Below are 21,581 nucleotides of genomic sequence, written 5' to 3'. Positions count from 1 at the left end.
CTTTAGATGTATTTATAAATGTACATATATATATGTATATATCTTTATATATATGTATAGCTGAATCATTTTGTACTCCAAGGCCAAACCTGCCTGTTACTCCAGATATCTCTTGACTTCCTCCTTTTGCTTTCCAGTCCCCTATGATGAGGGCTTCCCTGGTGTCTCAGATGGTAGAGAATCCACCTGCAATGCAGGAGACCTAGGTTCGATCCCTGGGTTGGGAAGATCCCCTGGAGGAAGGCATGGCAACCCACACCAGTGTTCTTACCTGAAGAATACCCATGGACGGAGGAGCCTGGTGGGGTACAATCCATGGTGTCGCAAAGAGTTGAACTGAGTGACTAAGCACAGCACCCCTATGAAGAAAAGGACATCTTTTTTTGGTGTTAGTTCTAGAATGTCTTGTAGGTCTTCATAGAATTGTTCAACTTCAGCATCTTTAGCATTAGTGGTGGGTCATAGACTTGGACTGTGATATCAAAGAGACAACTCTACACATGGACATCACCAGATGGTCAATACTGAAATCAGACTGATTATATTCTTTGCAGCTGAAGATGGAGAAGCTCTATTTAGTCAGCAAAAATAAGACCAGGAGCTTATTGTGGCTCAGATCATGAAATCCTCATTGCAAAATTCAGACTTGAATTGAAGAAAGTAGGGAAAACCACTAGACCAATCAGGTATGCCCTAAATCAAATCCCTTACGCTTATATAGTGGAAGTAACAAATAGATTCAAAGAATTAGATCTGATAGACAGAGTGCCTGAAAAACTATGGATGGAGGTTCATAACATTGTACAGGAGGTGGCGATCAAAACCATCCGCCAAGAAAAAGAAATGCAAAAAGGCAAAATGGTTGTCTGAGGAGGCCTTAAAAATAGCTAAGAAAAGAGAAGCAGAAGGGAAAGGAGAAAAGGAAAGATATATCCATCTCAAATCCTAAAAGATGATGCTGTGAAAGTGTTGTACTCAATATGTTGGCAAATTTGGAAAACTCAGCAGTGACCATAAGATTGGAAAAGGTCAGTTTTCATTCCAATCTCAAAGAAAGGAAATGCCAAAGAATGTTCAAACTACCACACAATTGCACTCATCTCACATGCTAGTAAAGTAATGCTCAACATTTTCCAAGCCAGGCTTCAGCAATACATGAACCGTGAACTTCCAGATGTTGAAGCTGGTTTTAGAAAAGGCAGAGGAACCAGAGATCAAATTGCCAACATCCGCTGGATCATCAAAAAAGCAAGAGAGTTCCAGAAAAACATCTATTTCTGCTTTATTGACTATGCCAAAGCCTTTGACTGTGTGGATCACAATAAACTGTGGAAAATTCTGAAAGAGATGGGAATACCAAAGAACCTGACCTGCCTCTTGAGAAACCCATATGCAGGTCAGGAAGCAACAGTTAGAACTGGACATGGAACAACAGACTGGTTCCAAATAGGAAAAGGAGTATGTCAAAGCTGTATATTGTCACCCTGTTTATTTAACTTATATGCAGAGTACATCATGAGAAATGCTGGGCTGGAAGAAGCACAAGCTGGAATCAAGATTGCCGGGAGAAATATCAATAATCTCAGATATGCAGATGACACCACCCTTATGGCAGAAAGTGAAGAACTAAAAAGCCTCTTGATGAAAGTGAAAGAGTGGAGTGAAAAAGTTGGCTTAAAGCACAACATTCAGAAAACGAAGATCATGGCATCTGGTCCCATCACTTCATGGGAAATAGATGGGGAAACAGTGGAAACAGTGAGAGACTTTATTTTGGGGGGCTCCAAAATCACTGCAGAGGGTGATTGCAGCCATGAAATTAAAGGATGCTTACTCCTTGGAAGGAAAGTTATGACCAACCTAAACAGCATATTAAAAAGCAGAGACATTACTTTGCCAACAAAGGTTTGTCTAGTCAAGGCTATGGTTTTTCCAGTGGTCATGTATGGATGTGAGAGTTGGACTATAAAGAAAGCTGAGCGCCAAAGAATTGATGCTTTTGAACTGTGGTGTTGGAGGAGACTCTTGAGAGTCCCTTGGACTGCAAGGAGATCCAACCAGTCCATCCTAAAGGAGATCAGTCCTGGGTGTTCATTGGAAGGACTGATGCTGAAGCTGAAAGTCCAATACTTTGGCCACTTGAGGCAAAGAGCTGACTCATTGGAAAAGACCCTGATGCTGGGAAAGATTGAGGGCAGGAGGAGAAGGGGATGACAGAGGATGAGATGGCTGGATGGAATCACTGACTCAATGGACAGGAGTTTGAACAAACTCTGGCAGTGTGATGGACAGGGAAGCATGGCATGCTGCAGTCCATGGGGTCGCAAAGAATCAGACACAACTGAACAACTGAACCGAACTGATAACTGAATCATATTGCTGTACACCTGGAACTAACACAACATTGTAAATCAACTCTATTTCAACGATTTTTTATAAAAAGGGAGGGGAACGGAGAGTAGACTGGCTCTGCATTTGCTCTCCCCCACGGGACAGCCTGGTGGGAGTGGGAGGGGCTTCAAGGTGCCCATTTGGCCCACCTCTCAATTCCTGATGGAGGAGCCTAGAAGGCTGCAGTCCATGGGATCGCTGAGGGTCGGACACGACTGAGCGACTTCACTTTCACTTTTCACTTTCATGCATTGGAGAAGGAAATGGCAACCCACTCCAGTGTTCTTGCCTGGAGAATCCCAGGGGCGGTGGAGCCTGGTGGGCTGCCGTCTATGGGGTCTCACAGAGTCGGACACGACTGAAGCAACTTAGCAGCAGCAGCATCAGCAGCATTGAAAGTAAAGTGAAAGTGAAGTCGTGTCCGACTCTTTGTGACCCCATGGACTGTAGCCTACTAGACTCTTCTGTCCGTGGGATTTTCCAGGCAAGAATACTGGAGTGGGTTGCCATTTCCTTCTCCAGGAGATCTTCCCAACCCAGAGATTGAACCTGGGTCTCCCGCATTGTAGGCAGACACTTTACCATCTGAGCCACCAGGCAAGTAGCATTAGGGCTCAGTAAATACTTCTTAAATAAATAAACGGCCCCATCGGGGTGCCTGAAAGGTGAGGGCTGTTTTGTGAGTGGACAGAGGGCTGGCGATGGCCATGGAGCGCCACAGAGGCTCTAGGGAGGGTTGTGTATGATGGCAACGTCCCTCCAGCCACCGGGTGGCTCAGGCCAGGATGAAGGCAGGAAACCCCAAGGGGAGGTAGCATAGTTATCCAGGAGAAAAGGCACGATAGGCTAGGCCATGGCAGAGGCTGGAGACACAGTCAGAGGGCCCAGCAGCTCTGCCAAGCGTGACCTCAACATCCAGCTCAGTGCCCGAGTCCCTTCCTCCTACCCAGTACAGACACAGGTCTGGCAAGAGGTCAAATAGACACACTGATGTGATGGGGCCTGAAGGGTGTTCTTGTCACAGGGCCATTTGGCCACACTTGCCTGCCTGCTGGCTGGGGCCTGAGGAACTGAGATAGCCCCAGAGAGGATGGGGTTTTCAGGAGCCAGGCCCTGGGAGGACGGGAGCCAGCCTCAGCCAGTTGGCCTGGCCCAGACTCAAGCAGTCAGTCTGGATCAGCACCAGGCCTCTGTTCTTGTCCTCATGATGGGCTCCTTGCCTGGCACCAGATAACACACTGCAGTCTGCAGAGCCCTCCAGCAAGGGTCGCTCTTACCATCACCGTTACACAAACGGGGAAATTGAGGCATGAAACGATAGCCAGAACAGGGTGGGAGCCAGAGCCAAGTCCCCCAGAAGCAAATTCTCCATATCACAAACCCTCTGTCTTTCTCTCTCTTGTTTATTAATTCTCCCTGCCCCATTTTCTTTTAATATCCAGACAGACCTCTGACTTGGTTTTCATGTGTAATAATAGTATACTACTAATTGCCGCTAGGGGCTTCCTCTGTGGCTCAGTGGGTAAAGAATCTGCCTGCAATGCAGGAGACACAGGTTTGATCCATGGGTTGGGAAGATCCCCTGGAAGAGGGCATGGCAACCCACTCCAGTATTCTTTCCTGGAGAATCCCATGTACCGAGGAACCTGGTAGGCTAGAGTCGATAGGGTTGCAAAGAGTCAGACACGACCTGAGCATGCACGCAATTGCAGTTAACAGTTTCTGAGCAGTTTCTTGTTGCCTCACTAAATCCTCTCAGTCAATCCTGAGATGATTGTACAATACCCATTGTAGAGGTCAGAGATCAGAAAACTGAGGCTCAGAGAATGTCTGTAACTTGCTGAGAACCAGGCAGCCCAACTAAAGTGGAGCAGTCTCACTCCCAAAACACTTACAACGTTACCAGTGGCTCTCAAACAGTGCGTCACTGAAGAACCTGTCAAAATGCACATTCTAGGTACCAGCGGTTCTGATCCAGTGAGTCTGAGCAGGGCCCTGGAAATATTCATCTTTAGGAGGGAAACCCAGGTCGTTGCACTGTGGGACTTTCAGGAGCTTGTGCTGCAAGCACAAGTCTTCTCTTGTGCCTGAGGCCACCTGACCAAGGTAAGGGCCCATGGGGCTCTGATTAAGGGATGATGCCTGGAGGGCCATGCTGCAGAGACATCTGGGAGTCGTCCATGCTGTGAGCCCGTCTGACTTGGCCTCATGTCAAACCCAACAGGCTGACCGGGTCTGCTGACCACAGGCCAGTCCACAGCTGCCCCTTCCCCCCTGCACCAAGCCCATCTGCCTCTGCACCAGCCAAGCCAACAGCTACTCGGCAGGGGCCCATCTGGGCTGGCAGGGAGGAGCTGGCAGCCACAGCTCACGGCCTCCCTCATACGCTGACTCTCCTGGAACACTCACCGTAGGGACAGAGCTGTCCCATCCTGACTCTGGCTCCCAAAACAGCCCCTCAGCCTGTAGAGCTGGGAGCAAACTGGGGTCTGGGGTCCAAGGATACAAGGCCATCCATAAATTCTCAGCTCCCTCCAAGCCCTCTTCTGTGGCCTTGTTTTCTGATTGAAGAGAATAGGACCTGCCTTTAAAACTATCATGACCGTGATGGAATATTACTCAGCCATGAAAAGGCCTGACGTCCTGATTGGTGCTGCAATACAGATGGACCTTTAAAACACGATGCTGAGTGAAAGAAGCCAGACACAAAAGGCCGTACACTGTATGACTCCATTTATGTAAATATCCTGGGTGGCAAATCCGTAGAGACAGAAAGCCAATGAGTGGTCGCCAGGGGAGGGGGGAGGAGGGAATGGGGAAAGACTGCTGCTAAGAGGTATGGGGTTTCTGTTTGGGGTGCTGGGAATGTTCTGGAATGGATAGTGGTGATGGCTGCATAACACAGTGAATATACTAAGAACCCCCTAGGTATACTTTTTGAAATGGTGAATTTTGTGTTACCTGAATTGCATCTCAACTTTTTTTAATGCTAAAATTAAAAAGCTAAATTGCTTTTTAATTAAAAGCATTTTAATTTTAATTGCTAAAATTAAAGCAACAATAATAAAAAGCATAGTGTTGCCAGTGCCTTTCCTAAGAGATGAGGAACCAGAGTGAGGACCCACGAGGGGAACTGTGTCAGGCAAGTGAGAAGTGAGTGACAAGGACGAGACAGAGGCCCCTCCCACACCCCACCTCCCTGATGAGCTTCTGCTTCTGTGGCATTTACTTAAAAAACCCTTCCCGACAGATGCCAACGTGCCAGACCCTGGACAGGGCACAGAAGAGAAGACCCCACCTACGTTAGCAAGAGACACACATGAGGACAGGAGTGTTGTTAAACCCAAGTCAGATCATGACTTCCTGGCTCAAAGTGCTCTGTGGTTTTTCTTTCACTTAAGTAAAGTCCCGAGTCCTTCTTTGCAAGGCCCAAGGGCCTGGAGAGCCGTGCTGCAGTCGGATCTGGGAGTCATCCCAGATCTCTGAGCTCATGTTCTGCCCCTGTCACCTTCACACATGACCCTCCTTGCTGACCTGCAGCACACCAAGCTCTCTGCTACCTCAGGGCCTTTGCATGTGCCATGCCCCGAGATATCCATGGGGCTCCCTCTCTTGCTTCCTTCAGGTAGGGGGTCTGTTTAAATGCCCCCTCCTCCAGGAAGTCTCCCCTGACTTTCCTAACTAAAACAGTACCTCCAACCCTCCCATTCCTTATCAGACTTTAGTTTTTATCTTAGCTCTTAGTTCAGTTCAGTTCAGTCGCTCAGTCGTGTCCGACTCTTTGAGACCCCATGAATTGCAGCACGCCAGGCCTCCCTGTCCATCACCGACTCCTAGAGTTCACTCAAACTCACGTCCATCGAGTCAGTGATGCCATCCAGCCATCTCATCCTCTGTCGTCCCCTTCTCCTCCTGCCCCCAATCCCTCCCAGCATCAGAGTCTTTTCCAATGAGTCAACTCTTCACATGAGGTGGCCAAAGTACTGGAGTTTTAGCTTTAGCATCATTCCTTCCAAAGAACAACCAGGACTGATCTCCTTTAGAATGGACTGGCTGGATCTCCTTGCAGTCCAAGGGAGTCTCAAGAGTCTTCTCTAACACCACAGTTCAAAAGCATAAATTCTTCAGTGCTCAGCTTTCTTCACAGCCCAACTCTCACATCCATACACGATCACTGGAAAAACCATAGCCTTGACTAGACGGACCCTTGTTAGTAATGTCTCTGCTTTCCAATACGCTATCTAGGTTGGTCATAACTTTCCTTCCAAGGAGTAAGCGTCTTTTAATTTCATGGCTGCAATCACCATCTGCAGTGATTTTGGAGCCCAGAAAAATAAAGTCTGACACTGTTTCCACTGTTTCCCCATCTATTGCCCATGAAGTGATGAGACCAGACGCCATGATCTTCGTTTTCTGAATGTTGAGCTTTAAGCCAACTTTTTCACTCTCCTCTTTCACTTTCATCAAGAGGCTTTTTAGTTCCTCTTCACTTTCTGCCATAGGGGTGGTGTCATCTGCATATCTGAGGTTATTGATATTTCTCCCAGCAATCTTGATTCCAGCTTGTGCTTCTTCCAGCCCAGCGTTTCTCATGATGTACTCTGCATAGAAGTTAAATAAGCAGGGTGACAATATACAGCCTCAATGTACTCCTTTTCCTCTTTGGAACCAGTCTGTTGTCGCATGTCCAGCTCTTATCTCCTCCACAAGAAAATCCTATGTTCATGAAAATGTGCCTAGTGTCTGTTTTCTCCACTAGAGAGTGAGCTTCTCGTGGGGCATGAACACTCTGGGTTCCCAGTGTTTACAACATTGCTTGGGATACAGTAAGTACTCAATTTTTTTAACTTCTTGTGATAACGTATACAGAAGATAAAGTTTACCACGTTATTTCCAAGGATACAGTTTAGCGGCATTAATTCCATCCACAGTGCTATGCAACCATCACCACTATCCATTCCCAGAACTTTTTCATTATCCCAAACAGAAACTCTGTTCTTTTTTTTTCTTTTAGTCTTTTATCCAACAATCCACATTAAAAACATCAAACTTTAGCCAACAATTCCCTTTAAAGGATGATTGAAACCACGACTCCCCATTAATCTTCTTTTGAGTCAGTTAGCAATGGGCAGAATTTCTGGGTGCCTGCCACATGAAAGGTAAACCTTTCAGCAGCCTTGGAGGGTGTGGAAGGCCATCTGTGTTTCACAGACAACCAAATCAATGCAGAGAGGTGACGTGCCTTATCCAAGGTCACACGGCCATTAAGAGTGGGATTTGAACACAGATCTTCCCCTGTACCAGGCGGTTACCAGCACCATGGCATAACTACACTTTAAGAACATAATAACATCAGCCAGCCACAGGCCATCCAGCTTCTCCTCACCCAGGCTTCCCTCTGCAGCCCCTGTCTCCAAAGGCCATTATCTGAGCCAAATATCCCCACCATCCTCAGCTCTGATTGGCTGATGACCAGTAGGCACATTTGGGGATCATCGTTCGAGGTTTCAACCTTCCATTTCACCTGGAGCTCTCTGAGCAGGTCTTGAGATAATTGAATTATTTTTATTATTTTAGCCTTTAAAATTAATTAACACTGCTGCTGCTGCTAAGTCGATTCAGTCGTGTCCGACTCTGTGCGACCCCAGAGACGGCAGCCCACCAGGCTCCCCTGTCCCTGGGATTCTCCAGGCAAGAACACTGGAGTGGGTTGCCATTTCCTTCTCCAATGCATGAAAGTGAAAAGTGAAAGTGAAGTCGCTCATTCGTGTCCGACTCTTTGTGACCCCATGAACTGCAGCCTACCAGGCTCCTCTGTCCATGGGATTCTCCAGGCAAGAGTACTGGAATGGGGTGCCACTGCCTTAATTAACACTAGGCCCAGTTTAAAGGTTCACTCTGGGTCTTCTATTTGGGTGTGCTTTCCTTTTACAAAGCTAGCTTGATGGAGGTGTGTTTGGTCCAGGACTCACCCACATGGCCTCGTTCGGGACACGGAGAGATGAGATGAGGCATCATGGGCAGTTCCCCACACAGCCATCAGGGCTCTTGGTCTTTGTAGTTCCCAATGCCTCTCGTTCTCAGAAAAGGAGGGGCTGCAATTTTAGAGAGGCGCTGACCTGCCCAGGGTCACCAGACAAAAAGAAGTGAAAGAGGAATTAGATCCCGGTGCAGGGTGGATGTCCCAGCTGTGGGCTGGGACCATGGCTCCCGAGTGACTCTCCCACCTGTGCACCCCTGGGGAGAAATTCCTTCTTCCTGCCCTAACATGAGAGGGCCAGCCCCTCACGGACAGAGCCGAGGTCCTGGGCCTCCAGCTGCACAGGTAGGAAATGGGAGCAGGTACCCGCTCCACACAAACCACCCCCCAAACCTCCCATAAGCCCCTTCCCATCTATCTCCATGCAGGTGACCTGTCCAGGAAGGCCTGCCTTGGCCCAGGCATGGCATCCCAGCTCTTTCCACCCCACCTCTGACCCCAGCCCTCACCCTCCACCAAGCTCGGGGTGCAGGGGGGATCTTCTCACCAGACCTGCTTGTGAAGTGGGGGCCCGGGCAGATCCACACCTTCCTGATCACCCTCGGAGGGCTGAGTGACCTCTCATCCCACACCCAGGAATGAATGTCCAGTCCCAGTTGATGGTCCAGACATGGCATTTCTCCTGCGTCCCCACAGCAGGGCCTGTTGGTGCAGTGGGAAAAGGGCTGGGGTCTTCCAGCTTCTGCCCACAACCCCCCACTGGCTGTGAGACTGCTGGTGCTTTTGCCTACTCTGGGTGGGCCTGGCAGGTAGACACAGCTGCCCGCTTCTCTCATGGGTCCTGTGCTGGTGGTCTGGAAGTTTTCTGCCAAGAAACCTTTTGCAGAGCCCTGGACCTGGACAGTCACAGCTATACGTCTAGTGGTTTTCCTCACCTCCTGGACACACTGGTCTCCCTCTGCTGCATTTTCCTTGATCCCTAGGGAGCGAGCAGGCAGGGCTAAGAGGACCTATGCCAGCTGTCTTCTGTCCCCAGGAAGCACACGGGTGAAAGCCATTGGTCTTCCACACCCCCAGCAGAGTCAGAGTCCAGACCCCAGATTCCTTTTGCTCTCAGAGTCTTAGGCCAGAGTCTCCTACCTTCAGGAAGCATACTTTAGAGCTCTATGGGGATCTCCCTAGGCTTAGGGAGGGGAGGTGTGGGTGAGGACTCACCCCTTGGGACCTGCTATCTCCCAAGAAATGTCTTCACTGATCTCCCTGCCCGCCATCTCTGATCCCTTTAAATGTCTTGGAAAGCACCAGGTCAGAGAGTCAAGTTCTAGAGCCAGCCTTGGCATCAATCACACCAGCTGGGCAGCTTTTAGCCACTTATTAATCTTCTCTGTGCCTCAGTTTCTTCATCTGTACAATGGGAACAAGAGTATCCCTCCAGCAACTTCATGGAGGAAAGATCATTCATGACACGTGTAACATGCTGGAACAGTTCCAGGATGTAGCACGGGGGTTAGTGTTTGTATAATCCCTTCTGGTCCATCGGGGCCCAGCACCATGGAGCGGGTTCTCAGGACTCATCTTGCTCTGCAATCCTGATGCCCATCTGGCTGGTGCCTCTGCTGGAGCTGAGGTAGGAGCAGCCCCGTGTCAGCATCCTGTTCCCACCTGCAGGAGTCAGTGAGAGCACCCCATCTTACAGGTGGAGAGAGGTGAGACTCGCTCCAGGCTACACACCCAGTGAGCAGGAAGTGAGACCTTGAGCTGGAGCTGGTTTCAGGCTTCTGTCCTCCTGTGGCCTCACACCACCCCCATCCCCGGAGTGGTCACAGGGCTTCCGTGAGAGGCTGTGATACGAACAAAGGGACCCAGAGGGCAGCACACAGGACTCAGGTGGCTTTAGCAACATGAGCTGAGACCAGGGTAGTGAGTAGGGCTGTTGGCTGAGCTGTGAAGGGGCAGCTTGGCCATCAGAGCACAGAGGAAACAGGCACCCTGGGTGGGTGGGGATGGTGTGGGCTGGTGGGTGCAAGTCCTACTGGAAAAGTAGGCTACAGCTAAGAGCTTTTGCTGATCAGGAAAGTCTTTCCTTTTGAATGATTTCCCCATCTCTAAAAATAAAGGTGATCTTCAAAGCAGACCAGGGGCGGGAGGGGATGGCCATACTCTGCCAGCAGCCCTTTTGTCTCAGTCAGCTGCTGCTGTGTAACAGACACAGCTCTGTGGCTTCAAACTGCAAGCCTGCACTTTCGCCCCTGAGTCTATGGGTCAGCTGGGTGTCTCCTCGCATATTGATGGTGCTCATTCTCTTTTGTGGGCTTCCCTGGTAGCTCACTGGTAAAGAATCTGCCTGCCAATGCAGGAGACATGGGTTAGATCCCTGGGTTGGGAGGATCCCCTGGAGGAGGGCATGGCACCCCACTCCAGTATTCTTGTCTGGAGACTTCCACAGAAAGAGGAGCCGGTGGGCCACAGTCCATGGATTTGCAGAGTCGGACACAACTAAGCACACACAAGCATGCATTCTCGTGTGGACTATAGCTGCGGGTCAGGAGGTGTCTCTGCTGTCTCTGCTGTCCCTGCTGGGCTTGCTGCCGTGTTCGGTGATGGACCAGCTGTGGGCTGGCCTAGGATGGATGGCTTCAGCTGCACCAGCTCGTCCACGTGATCTCTCGCCGTCATCCAGCACAATAGCCTGAGTTGTTCCCGAGGTGTAGCAGAGGCTCCAGAGAGAGCGGAAACCAAAACTGCTTGAGGGCCAGGCTTGGATCAGCACCCCCTACCTTCCTCTGCATTCTGTTGGCCAAAGCAAGTCACAGGCCAGAGTCCAGGATGGAGGAACGGTCCCCACCTCTGATAGGAGGAGCCCAGAAATCACATTGTAGAGGATGTGAATAGAGGAAGCCGCTGAGGGGGCATTGACATCATTAGTCTGCCACCCTTCTGTTCTTCAAGACACCACTCCTGTGTGACTACTGTTCCACGAGGCGTTCCTGCATCCTACCCCTCGCCATCCTGAAGTCGTCACTTCCCCCGGCCACCTCTTCACCTCCCACACATCTCCCTGGATCTGGAGCAGCCCTTGAGAACCCGCTGGACTTCTCTCTGGGTCCTAATCCCCAGGGTTCAGCCTGGCCCCTCCTTCCATGCAAACCCATACGAAGATGCTGGGTAAGCTGTGCTCATGGAGTCCCATCCTTGACTGACGCCGGACACACGGAGCCTCCTTCCTCTCACCAAACACTCTCATCAATAGCGGACAGAACCTGTTTCCTCTCCCACCCGTCTCCCCCCGCAGCAGCCCTGATAACTCCGACAATACTAATTAAATGCAACAATCCCATCAGAAAGATCAAGCTGGGCTTACCAAGGGCCCCCTCTCTGCCGTGAGCTCTGACACTGATGGATCATTAATAGTGTCGACAGCACTTACCCTGATGGATGGTGAGGGACGAACAGGGGAGGAGTTCCCCTGAGGAGCAGCTTAATCTCCTCCAGTTTGCAGCCCTCAGCCAGGGTTTCCAGGGAGCTTTCCGGTCCACAGAGCGGTGTGAATTTCACAGAAACCCTAGAAGAACTGTGACCAGGCGAGGACGACAGCTCTTGTTTTATGGAGAAGACAGTCAGGTCTCAGAGAGGGCGTGATGTGGGTGAGGCTTCCCAGGTGGCACTAGTGGTAAGGAACCCGCCTGCCAATGCAGGAGATGTAAGAGATGCAGGTTCCATCCCTGGGTCCGGGAGATCCCCTGGAGGAGGAAATGACAGCCCACTCCAGTACTCTTGCCTGGGAAATCCCATGGACAGAGGAGCCTGGTGGGTAGTCCATAGGGTTGCAAAGAGTCGGACACGACTGAAGTGACTTAGCACACACGCATGGTGTGTACTGAGGCTGGGACTAGAATACCTTCCTCTTGATGAAAAGGTCACAGCGGGCATCTTTGAGCTCCAAGGGCTGATCTTCCCCCACATGGTGCCAGGAGAAACCGAAGCCCAGGGCAGGGCCTGGGTGCTCCAGGCCGTTGCCAACACAGCCTCCTGCTTCCTCTTTGTTCTCTCTGCATGTTGGTTGGAGCTTCTGTGACACACTCAGGGGCTTGAAACAACAGAGGCTTCTTTCCTCACAATTCGGGAGGCTGCGAGACTGAAGTCAGGGTACCCGTAGGGTCGTGCTCGCTCTGAAGGCTCCAGGGAAGAATCTGGCGCAGGCCTCTTCCAGCTCCTAGTGGGGCCAGAATTCCTCAGCTAGTAGAGGCCATACTGCAGCCCCTGCCTGTGTTGTCACATAGCCTTCCCCCGGTCTGTGTGTGTCTCTACATGGCCTTCTTCTTAGGACACCAGTCAGTGGTATAGGGCCCACATCATCCAGTAGGACCTTATCTTAACTGAGTCATCTGCAAAGACTCTATTTTCAAATAAGTTCACAGTTCCCTGGTGGCTCAGATGATAAAATATCTGCCTGCAATATGGGAGACCTGGGTTCCATCCCTGAGTTGGGAAGATCCCCTAGAGAAAGGAATGGCAACCCACTCCAGTATTCTTGCCTGGGAAATCCCAAGGACAGAGGAGCCCGGTGGGCTACAGTCCATGGGGTCGCAAAGAGTCGGACATGACTGAGTGAATAACACTTTCACAGGTACCAGGGGTTAGGACATCTACATATGTTTGGGGGACCCAATTCAACCCACAGCACGGTCTTTGACTGCCCAGCTCTGGCTCTGGCTCTCTGTATGGACCTGGTTACCTGGGACACCACCCCTGACGTCTCTCTGAGCCCATTCTGGACCACAGGGTGGCTTTCTGGCTTCCAGACCAGGTGTCTGGGCTTGCACCGATAGGGCTGCGTTCCACCTAGTCCCAGAGGATTGACTGATGGCTCTTTGTCCAGCGGTCCAAGCTGCCCCTTTCCCTTCTCCCTCGCCATCTGGGCGACTCCCAGAGCTGCAGCAGAAGGAAGAGGGGACCGCACAAGTAGAAGGGCACCATGGGTTTTCATGTGGCTGTCATCACTCACAGCAGGGAGGCTTGGAGCACCTGCCAGTCATGGGTGGGCTTGGCAGACCTCTCCCAGCGGCTGAGTTGGCACCTTGAGCCTCAGGCATCAGCTGTTGGCACCTGGGCCCTACAGTGTGGGGACAGGTTCCTGCCAGGGGAATACAGTGCAAAAGCTCTGCACCATATGGGACTTCAGGCAAGTGTGTCGCCTCTCAATCAAGTTTTCTTATCTCTAAAGAAAGAATGGTAATAGGTCAGTGGGCTTGTCCTGAGATTAAATCATTGGTCCATGGAGAGCTCTCACCAAAGTGTCTTTATTTTCGCTTTATCCTGGAAAAGTATTTCCATGGATACAAAAGCCTGGATTTATAGGTTTTCATATTTTCCTAAAAGCCTCTGGACTCCATTATTTCTGATGAGAAGTCAGCTGATGGGAAGTTATCTGATTCTTGGTGCCTCTGAATATAATATGTGATTTTTGTTCTTGTTTCTAACAAAATTTCATCTTTGTTTTGGTTTACAGCAGTTTGAAGGTTAGTTGTGATTTATTGGTATTTATCCTATGTGGAGTTAGCTGAGCTTCCTATATTTGTAAATGAAAGACATTCAACATATTGAGGCATTTTTCAGTCACTATTTCAAGTCGTCTACTCTATTCTCTCCTCTCCTTCTGGAACTCCAAATATATATACAAAGACTTATTGATGTTGTCCCATAGATTCCTGAGACTCTATGTTTTTTTCCTTTTTAATTTATTTTCTCTCTGTTCTTCAGATTGGGTGATTTCTATTAATATACCTCCGAGTTCACTAACTTCTGTCATCTCAAATTTCCTGTTAGGCAATTCAGGGATTTTCCTATACGGCATTTTCAGTTATTGATTATTTGTTTAGTTCCTTTTAAAATAGTTTGTATTTCTCTGTTGAAATTATCTTTCTTTTCATGCAGTGAGAGCAAATTTTCCTTTATATCCTTGCACATAGTTATAATAACTATTTCATTTGCTAATTCTGATACCCAGGGAACTTCAGGGTCTGTTTCCTTGGTTGTCTTTACATTCAGTTTGGGTGATATTTTCCTATTTCTTTGTATATCTTCATATAACTTAGGAGAATATCCTCGGTGTTGAGAGTGATGATGCTATAGAGATACTCGATGTTTGGTATGTCCCTCCAAAGAGCATTTTTGTTTTGTTTTGCATTTGCAAACAGTTAATTTGGTTGAGGACTTCCTGGGTGGCTCAGATGGTAAAGAATCTGCCCATAATGCAGGAGACCCAGATTGGATCCCTGGGTTAGGAAGATCCCTTGGAGAAGGGAATGGCTACCCACTCCAGTATTCTTGCCTGGAGAATTCCATGGACAAAGGAGCCTGGTGTGAGCTACAGTCCTTAGAACTGCAAAGAGTTGGACACGACTGATTGACGAACGTGCGCGCGCGTGCACACACACACACACACACACACACAACTTGGTTGAACTCAACTCGAAACTCGGTCCCAGCACAAATCGCAGTTCACTTCTTTTAGACTTAACATCTCTGCATGCAGTCTGTTGTATGTGTGCAGTTTGCAACCAGCTAAACACTGGAACAGAGTTTATGTGTTGCATTTGGGGACTCCTCTGTAGACCCGTTTTCCAGGATTAAGTACCTCATTTTCCAGCTACTAGGTTTTCCCCAGATTCTGTCTTATTGAGTCAATGAGTATGACTTTCTATCTGAGTTTCAGTAGCCAAAGACCACAAAAATAAGAAACTCACCCAGTGCTGCCTCTTATTCCAATCGCTATCTCCTCTGCAGGGTCTACCATCCAGGGAGGGGCACATAGTGGTCCTGAGACCATAGATGTAGGAGGGACCACTATACAGGGGAACAGGAGGGCTCTGCAGGAAGCCTTCCTGGGGGAGGTGGTATTGAGGCTGGAGATGTGTCAAACATTCCAAGATGAAAGGATGGACTTTCTGATTACAAGGTTTTACTGATGTAAAAGAGGGGGAGAACCTCCTCCTCTCAGGGGAGGCAACTTTTCCAAAGGCAAACTCTAGAAGACACTTAACTGTAACAATGAGTAGATGTTAAACACCCACCAGCCCCTTCCTGGGCCTGAGGAGGCACTGCCCTGGCCTGAGGTCTGTAGCTGTTCTGTAAATATTTGCAGAAGGGGACTGGAGGGCATGTCCCGCTGTCAGGACTCCCAGGTCTGCACAGTGAGGTTGACTCTCACCTTTATCAGCACATTTCTGAACTAGCCACTGTGATTTCTGTGGAGGCCAGAAGCAAAGATAAGAGAGAGCTTTGACTTTCTGTCCAGTAAATTTTGGTCATTCATCATTCCTTGGGGTTACAGTCCTTTGTTGTTCAGTGGCTAAGTCATGTGAGACTCTTTGCGACCCCGTGGACCATAGCACATCAGGCTTCTCTGTCCTCCACTGTCTCCCAAAGTTTGCTCAAATTCATGTCCATTGAATCAGTGATGCTGTCTAACCATCTAATCCTCTGTCACCCCCTTCTCCTTTTGCTTTCAATCTTTCCCAGCATCAGGATCTTTTCCAATGAGGCAGCTCTTCAAATCAGGTGGCCAAAGTATTGGCACTTCAGCTTCAGCATCAGGCCTTCCAATGAATACTCAAGGTTGATTTCCTTTAGGATTGACTGGCTTGATTTCCTTGCAGTCCAAGGGACTCTCAAGAGTCTTCTCCAGCAACACAGTTTGAAAGCATCAATTCTTTGGTGCTCAGCATTCCTCATGGACCAACTCTCACATCCACACATGACTACTGGAAAAACCATAGCTTTGACTATATGAACCTTTGGTGGCAAAGTGATGTCTCTGCTTTTTCCTATGCTGTCTAGGTTTGTCTTTATCATAGCTTTCCTTCCAAGGAGCAAACATCTTTGAACTTCCTGGCTGCAGTGACTGTCTGCAGTGATTTTGGAGCCCAAGAAAATAAAATCTGTCACTACTTCCACTTTTCCCCCTTTTATTTGCCATGGAATGATGGGACCAGATGCCAGGATCTTGGTTTTCTAATGTTGAGTTTCAAGCCAGCTCTTTTACTTTTTTCTTTCACCTTCATCAAGAGGTTCTTCATAGTTCTTCCTCCTTTCCAAAGGCTCTCATCTCCACCGTCCCTCCTGAGTTTCTAATCCTGGGCAGACTCTGCTATAGCCATGCTACAGATGACAAAACTGAGTCTCCGAGAAGTGATGTAGCCCACCCAAGCCACATAGCCCATGTATTGAAGCCAGGACTCCAACCCAGGACTTCTGACTGGTCCATGAACAGCTCAGGGGGTTGTCACTGTCAATGGGCTCCCATCCATCTCCTCGGCTGCCAACAGAAATAATAGTCATATCTCCCTCAGGGGCTGGCGTGAGGTTCAAAGGAGGCAGCGGATATAAAACTGACATATAAATTGTAAATTTCCTGCAGACGTTAGTGTCTGTTACTGTGGTAACTGCCCAGCATTTATATGACCACATTTGCTCTGGATACCAGTGGTTACACTGGCATTTTAGTTTAATAGCATTGTTATTTTTCCATCATAAAAATAATATATATTATGCATGTGTCTTAGCTCATTAAATTGCATACATTAAACAAATGCATTTTGTGTATATCAATTACAATCTCAGTAAATCTCTTAAAAATATACTTTCATTACAGAAAACCTAGAAAATGTAGAAAGAAGAAGAAAAAAAATTTTATTTCAGCACCCTAAAGCAGCCTCTGTTTAACATGGCAGCTCAGCTGGTAAAGAATCCACCTGCAATGGGGGAGACCTGGGCTTGATCCCTAGGTTGGGAAGATCCCCTGGAGAAGGGAATGGCTACCCACTCCAGTATTCTGGCCTGGAGAATTCCATGGACTGTATAGTCCATGGGATCGTAGAGTCAGACACAACTGAGCGACTTTCAAAAGCTATTAAAAATATATTCATTCATTACAGAAAATTTAGAAAACATGGAAACACAGAAAGAAGAGGGAAAAAAAATTCTTGCAGCTACCCTAAAGCAGCCTCTGTTTAGGGTGGTAGAAAATTCTCTTCCAGCTTGTTTGCCCTCTGTTTGCTATCTAACATGGCTGTGATCACTGGGCTATATAATTAAAAACATTTTATACACAGTTCTATATCCTGCTCTTTCCCCCTAAGGGGGTGTTGACATGAAATAGTGAGAACCAGCACCACGTGTGGGAACCGGGCCTGCTGGGCTGTGGCTCCAGCTGTTGCCTTCCTGTGTCCCTGGGCCAGGCAGGCTGTCCATGCGGGGACAGTCCTGGGCAGCTTGGGCCTGATGCCCTTCCTGGTTCCACATTCAACAAGCATCTCCGTGATCCCCCAAAGCTGGTCTCCTCGCTTTTTATCTCCCTTTAAGTTGCATCACAACCCATTCCAGTATTCATGCCTGGGAAATCCCATGGACAGAGGAGCCTGGCAGGCTGCAGTCCATAGGGTCGCACAAAGTCAGACACAACTGAAGCGACTTAGCACATGCACGCACGTCTTTAAGTTGAATGACATGTGCTCTTATCCCAATCAGAGAGTACACCCAGCCCAGCATTCTGCCTCTGAACCACCTTCCCTGTGTCCCCACTGTGATGTCCTTTCGCCATCAGAGCTGGCCTTTCCCTGTGGCTCAGAGGCCAGTGTGGGTCAGGCACTTGATTGGAAAAGGAAAAGGTGTGTACGGAATTGGAAATAGGAGTGGGAAAACCACTAGAGGTTAGAGAGCAGGTCTTGAGACAAAAGGTAACTGGTATTTTGAGAATCGGCAAGGAACCCAGAGTTGGGATGGAAGAGCTTGGCTGAGAGTAGTGGAGGATGAGGGGGTTTCTTACCTTGTGCTGAGTTAAAACATGGAGCATTCAACAACAAACACTGGTTATCACACATCTGCCAAGGGTTTGGGACTGTAACATGAAGGAATGATGAATGATCAAAATTTACGCAGGAAGTTAAAGTTCTTTCTTGTCTTTGCTTCTGGCCTCCACAGAAATCACAGTGGCTAGTTCAGAAATGTGCCAGATAAAGGTGAGATTCAACCTCACTGTGCAGACCTGGGAGTCCTGACCACCAGGCCCTCCAGTCCCCCAGGCTTAGTTGGGCTGGGTGAGCAGGACGGCTGTGCTGCAGGCCTGGGCAGGTCCTGCTCCAGGAAGCAGCAGAGACTCAGAACAATTGCTTGTCTGCTGGCATCCCACAGGCCAAAGCCAGTCACAGGGGGTGGTACCCTGCCAAGTGCCAGGATTAGGTACAGGACAGGGTGAAGGTTTGGGCTCCTGATATGGCCTGCCTCTGGGGGCTGCAGGCCACTCAAGGCTTTAGACATTCTGATACTTTTGTCTTCTGTCAGTGGGGAGCCTCTAGAAAGTTCTGAGAAGGCTCCCTCTGGCTGCTCTGTCAGGGCCAACTTGTGTCCGGCTGGGAGAAATAGAGGAGCCCCAATAGGAGACTGTCATGGTCCTCGAGGCAAGAGGCAGGAGAAATGATGGAATATGGGTGTATCTTGAAGGCTGAGCCAATAGGATTGGACATGGAGGGTGAGAGAGAGGAGTCAGGGCAATCCCAAGGCTCAGGTCCAAGCCAGAGGGAGAATGGAACTGCTATCGCTGGAGTAGGAAATGATGCAAGGAGGGGGTTTGAGCAGAAGCACCTCATGATTTGCGAGCCTTAAGGCTGGCCCTCTCCCCAGCTGCTCTAAGGAGAACACAACATGGGCGAGAGGAGGGGAGGAGGGATACCAGCCAAGGGACCGGCCGAGTGCCCACCTGGGGCCACCGCCAGGAGGAATGGTCAGTTCTGCAGTTTGTTTGAAAGCAGATCCACTGTGCCGAAGCCTGACCAAGGCTTTGGGTGCATGCAGAGTCCAGGCCAAGAATGTGATGATGATGGGAGTCCCATTCCTGGGAACCTCAGTGGGGAGCAGGGAGGGCTACAGTTAGTCTCTGTGGCCCCCAGAGTCGGGCTAGTGAGTTTCAGATTTGCATCTGGGTCACCTGGCTGCACATACAGCACCTCCTTTCAACTGTTTCTGAAAGGAAGGGGAGGAGGAAGGAAATAAAGTCTCCCATGAACAGGTCTCGGTCCTACAGCCATTGGGGAGGGGGAGGGGGCCCCAGGCAGGGCTCCTACTGCCCAATGGGGGCCCCGGGGGGCGGCAGGGAGCAGTTCCATCCACCTGCACATCACTGGGTCCTAATGAGCCACGCCCTCCTGTCTCTGCCCCCACCCCCCACCCCCACAGCCGATATCATCTCTACCGTCGAGTTCAACCACACTGGGGAGCTGCTGGCCACAGGCGACAAGGGTGGCCGAGTTGTCATCTTCCAGCGGGAACCAGAGGTGCGGCGGGGCCTGGTGGGAGGGAGGGCTACTCAGCCTGGGCTTTAACCCACAGGGTGCCACACACAGCACTCCACCGGGGTGCCTGGGCTGGAAGGAAAGGGTGTCCTGGCATGCAGGGATGGGACCCGGCGGGTCTCAGGGAGGGAATCCACCTGGTCCCCTCAGAGCACCATATTCTGAGCTCCCTGTGCTGCGTGGTCACTTCGTCCTAGACCCTGGAGAAACAGACTCCTGAGTAAACTGCCCTCTGCCTGTGTGGGCTTCTCTGGTGCCTCAGACAGTAAAGAATCCACCTGCAATGTGGGAGACCTGGGTTCGATCCCTGGGTTGGGAAGATCCCCTGGAGAAGGGCATGGCAACCCACTCTAGTATTCTTGCCTGGAGAAATTGCCATGGACAGAGGAGCCTGGCGGGCTGCAGTCCACGGGATTGCAAAGAGTGAGACATGCCTGAGCGAATAATTACAGCACTGCCTGTGTGAGCTGGAGCTGTCTCACCCAGAGCTGGGTGGAGTGGAGGAGGGACCTTCCACAGCTGTGGGCCGGCCCCCCCCCCGTCTAGGGCTGATGATTTGACTCAGCGCGGGGCCTTGCCCCAGTGAGTTCTGCTGTCTGGAACAGCCTGCCTGGAGGCATGTTTTTGAACCACTGGAAGAACCTGGTGGTTCAGAGGCCGTATTTGTTGAGCACCTACTACGTGCAGACACTACAGATGCTTCTCCCATTTACTCTTCACTGCTCACCTCCAAGGGTGAGGACCGAAACCCCATTTCATAAATGAGAACCTTTGCAGAGTCACCCAGCCAGTAAGCAAAGTCCAGGAGTAGAAAGCAAGACTGGGTGTGGTCTGTCGGTCACACACAGCACCCTGCTTCCCAGAGAGGGTTGGGATAAGATGCTGAAGACAGGATAGTCCAACACCAAGGCAGTGAGGAGAGGGGGAGGGGGAGGGGGAGAGGAGACGCCAGACAAGAAGGAGAAGGAGACCAGGGGGCTGGAGGGAAGGATGAAGAGGTGATGGCAGAGGGGCTGAAGGATCACTCTCCTCCCTCCAGTTCCTCAGCGTCGTCCCCACGCTGTCCCCACGCCGAGGTGCCCTGAGGCCTGCCTTCACCCACGTTCATTCCCATAACCCTCCCTCACCACCACCCTAGAGGTGCCGTTCGGTGCTATTACCATCCTCAGTTTACAGATGGGGAGACCGGAGCTCAGAGGGTTTGCAGTAGCTTATCAAGGACGCATAGCCAGAAGGCAGGTAGCAGGGACTTGGTTATGGCTCGAGCACTTTTGATTCATGAGAAGGATCAGAGGCCCCCACTGGGGATTGCGAAGTCATCTTGTTTATGCCAAACTGCAGAAAGAAATTAAACTGGCAGAGGCAGGTTTCTCAGTTTTGAATATTTCTCCTTTAATTTTTTTCTTAATTCTGGTCCCACTGGCCTTTGCCATAGCCAGTACTGATAGGAGATGAAGTGAATGAGAGGCAAAAATATTGAAGAACGCTGCTGCTGCTGCTAAGTCACGTCAGTCGTGTCCGACTCTGTGCGACCCCATACACGGCAGCCCACCAGGCTCCCCCGTCCCTGGGATCCTCTAGGCAAGAACACTAAAGCGTTCCAAAAGTAAAAGAGGAAAAGAAATATAAATAGATACTCCCAAAAGGCCAGCAGGAAACTTGAAGTTGTGCTTGGTTGAATTTCTTTACTTTGCTCCCAAGTAGTCGTAGTTTCATGTTGTCATATAAGCCTGAATCATCTACCAAGAAGTGGTCCCTAGTGCCTGCGATGGACTCACCAGCTCACTATTTGGTCCTTATTCTAATGAGTTTGGCTGCCTAAACCGGGAGGGGACCCACTCAGGAAAGTTGATGTGTGTGCC

At 49.8% G+C, this 21,581-nt stretch overlaps 1 protein-coding gene across 2 annotated transcripts in view; it reads left to right on the top strand.

Annotated features, from left to right (window-relative positions):
- PPP2R2C (protein phosphatase 2 regulatory subunit Bgamma) overlaps positions 1-21,581 on the top strand; it is a 167,791-nt gene that overhangs the window by 86,655 nt on the left and 59,555 nt on the right. For both annotated transcript variants that reach the window (XM_086407517.1, XM_086407516.1), the window contains exon 2: positions 19,604-19,701. In XM_086407517.1, coding sequence (XP_086263643.1) covers positions 19,604-19,701 — 98 coding nt within the window. The remainder of the gene's footprint in view (positions 1-19,603; positions 19,702-21,581) is intronic.

The sequence above is a fragment of the Bos grunniens genome, chromosome 6, assembly GCF_055505025.1.
Source record: "Bos grunniens cultivar Pamir isolate PY7600 chromosome 6, Bosgru_T2T1.0, whole genome shotgun sequence".
NCBI classification, from domain to species: Eukaryota; Metazoa; Chordata; class Mammalia; order Artiodactyla; family Bovidae; genus Bos; species Bos grunniens.
The sequence above is the reverse complement of the archived record's forward strand: the minus strand, read 5'-3'. Positions and strand labels throughout refer to the sequence as shown.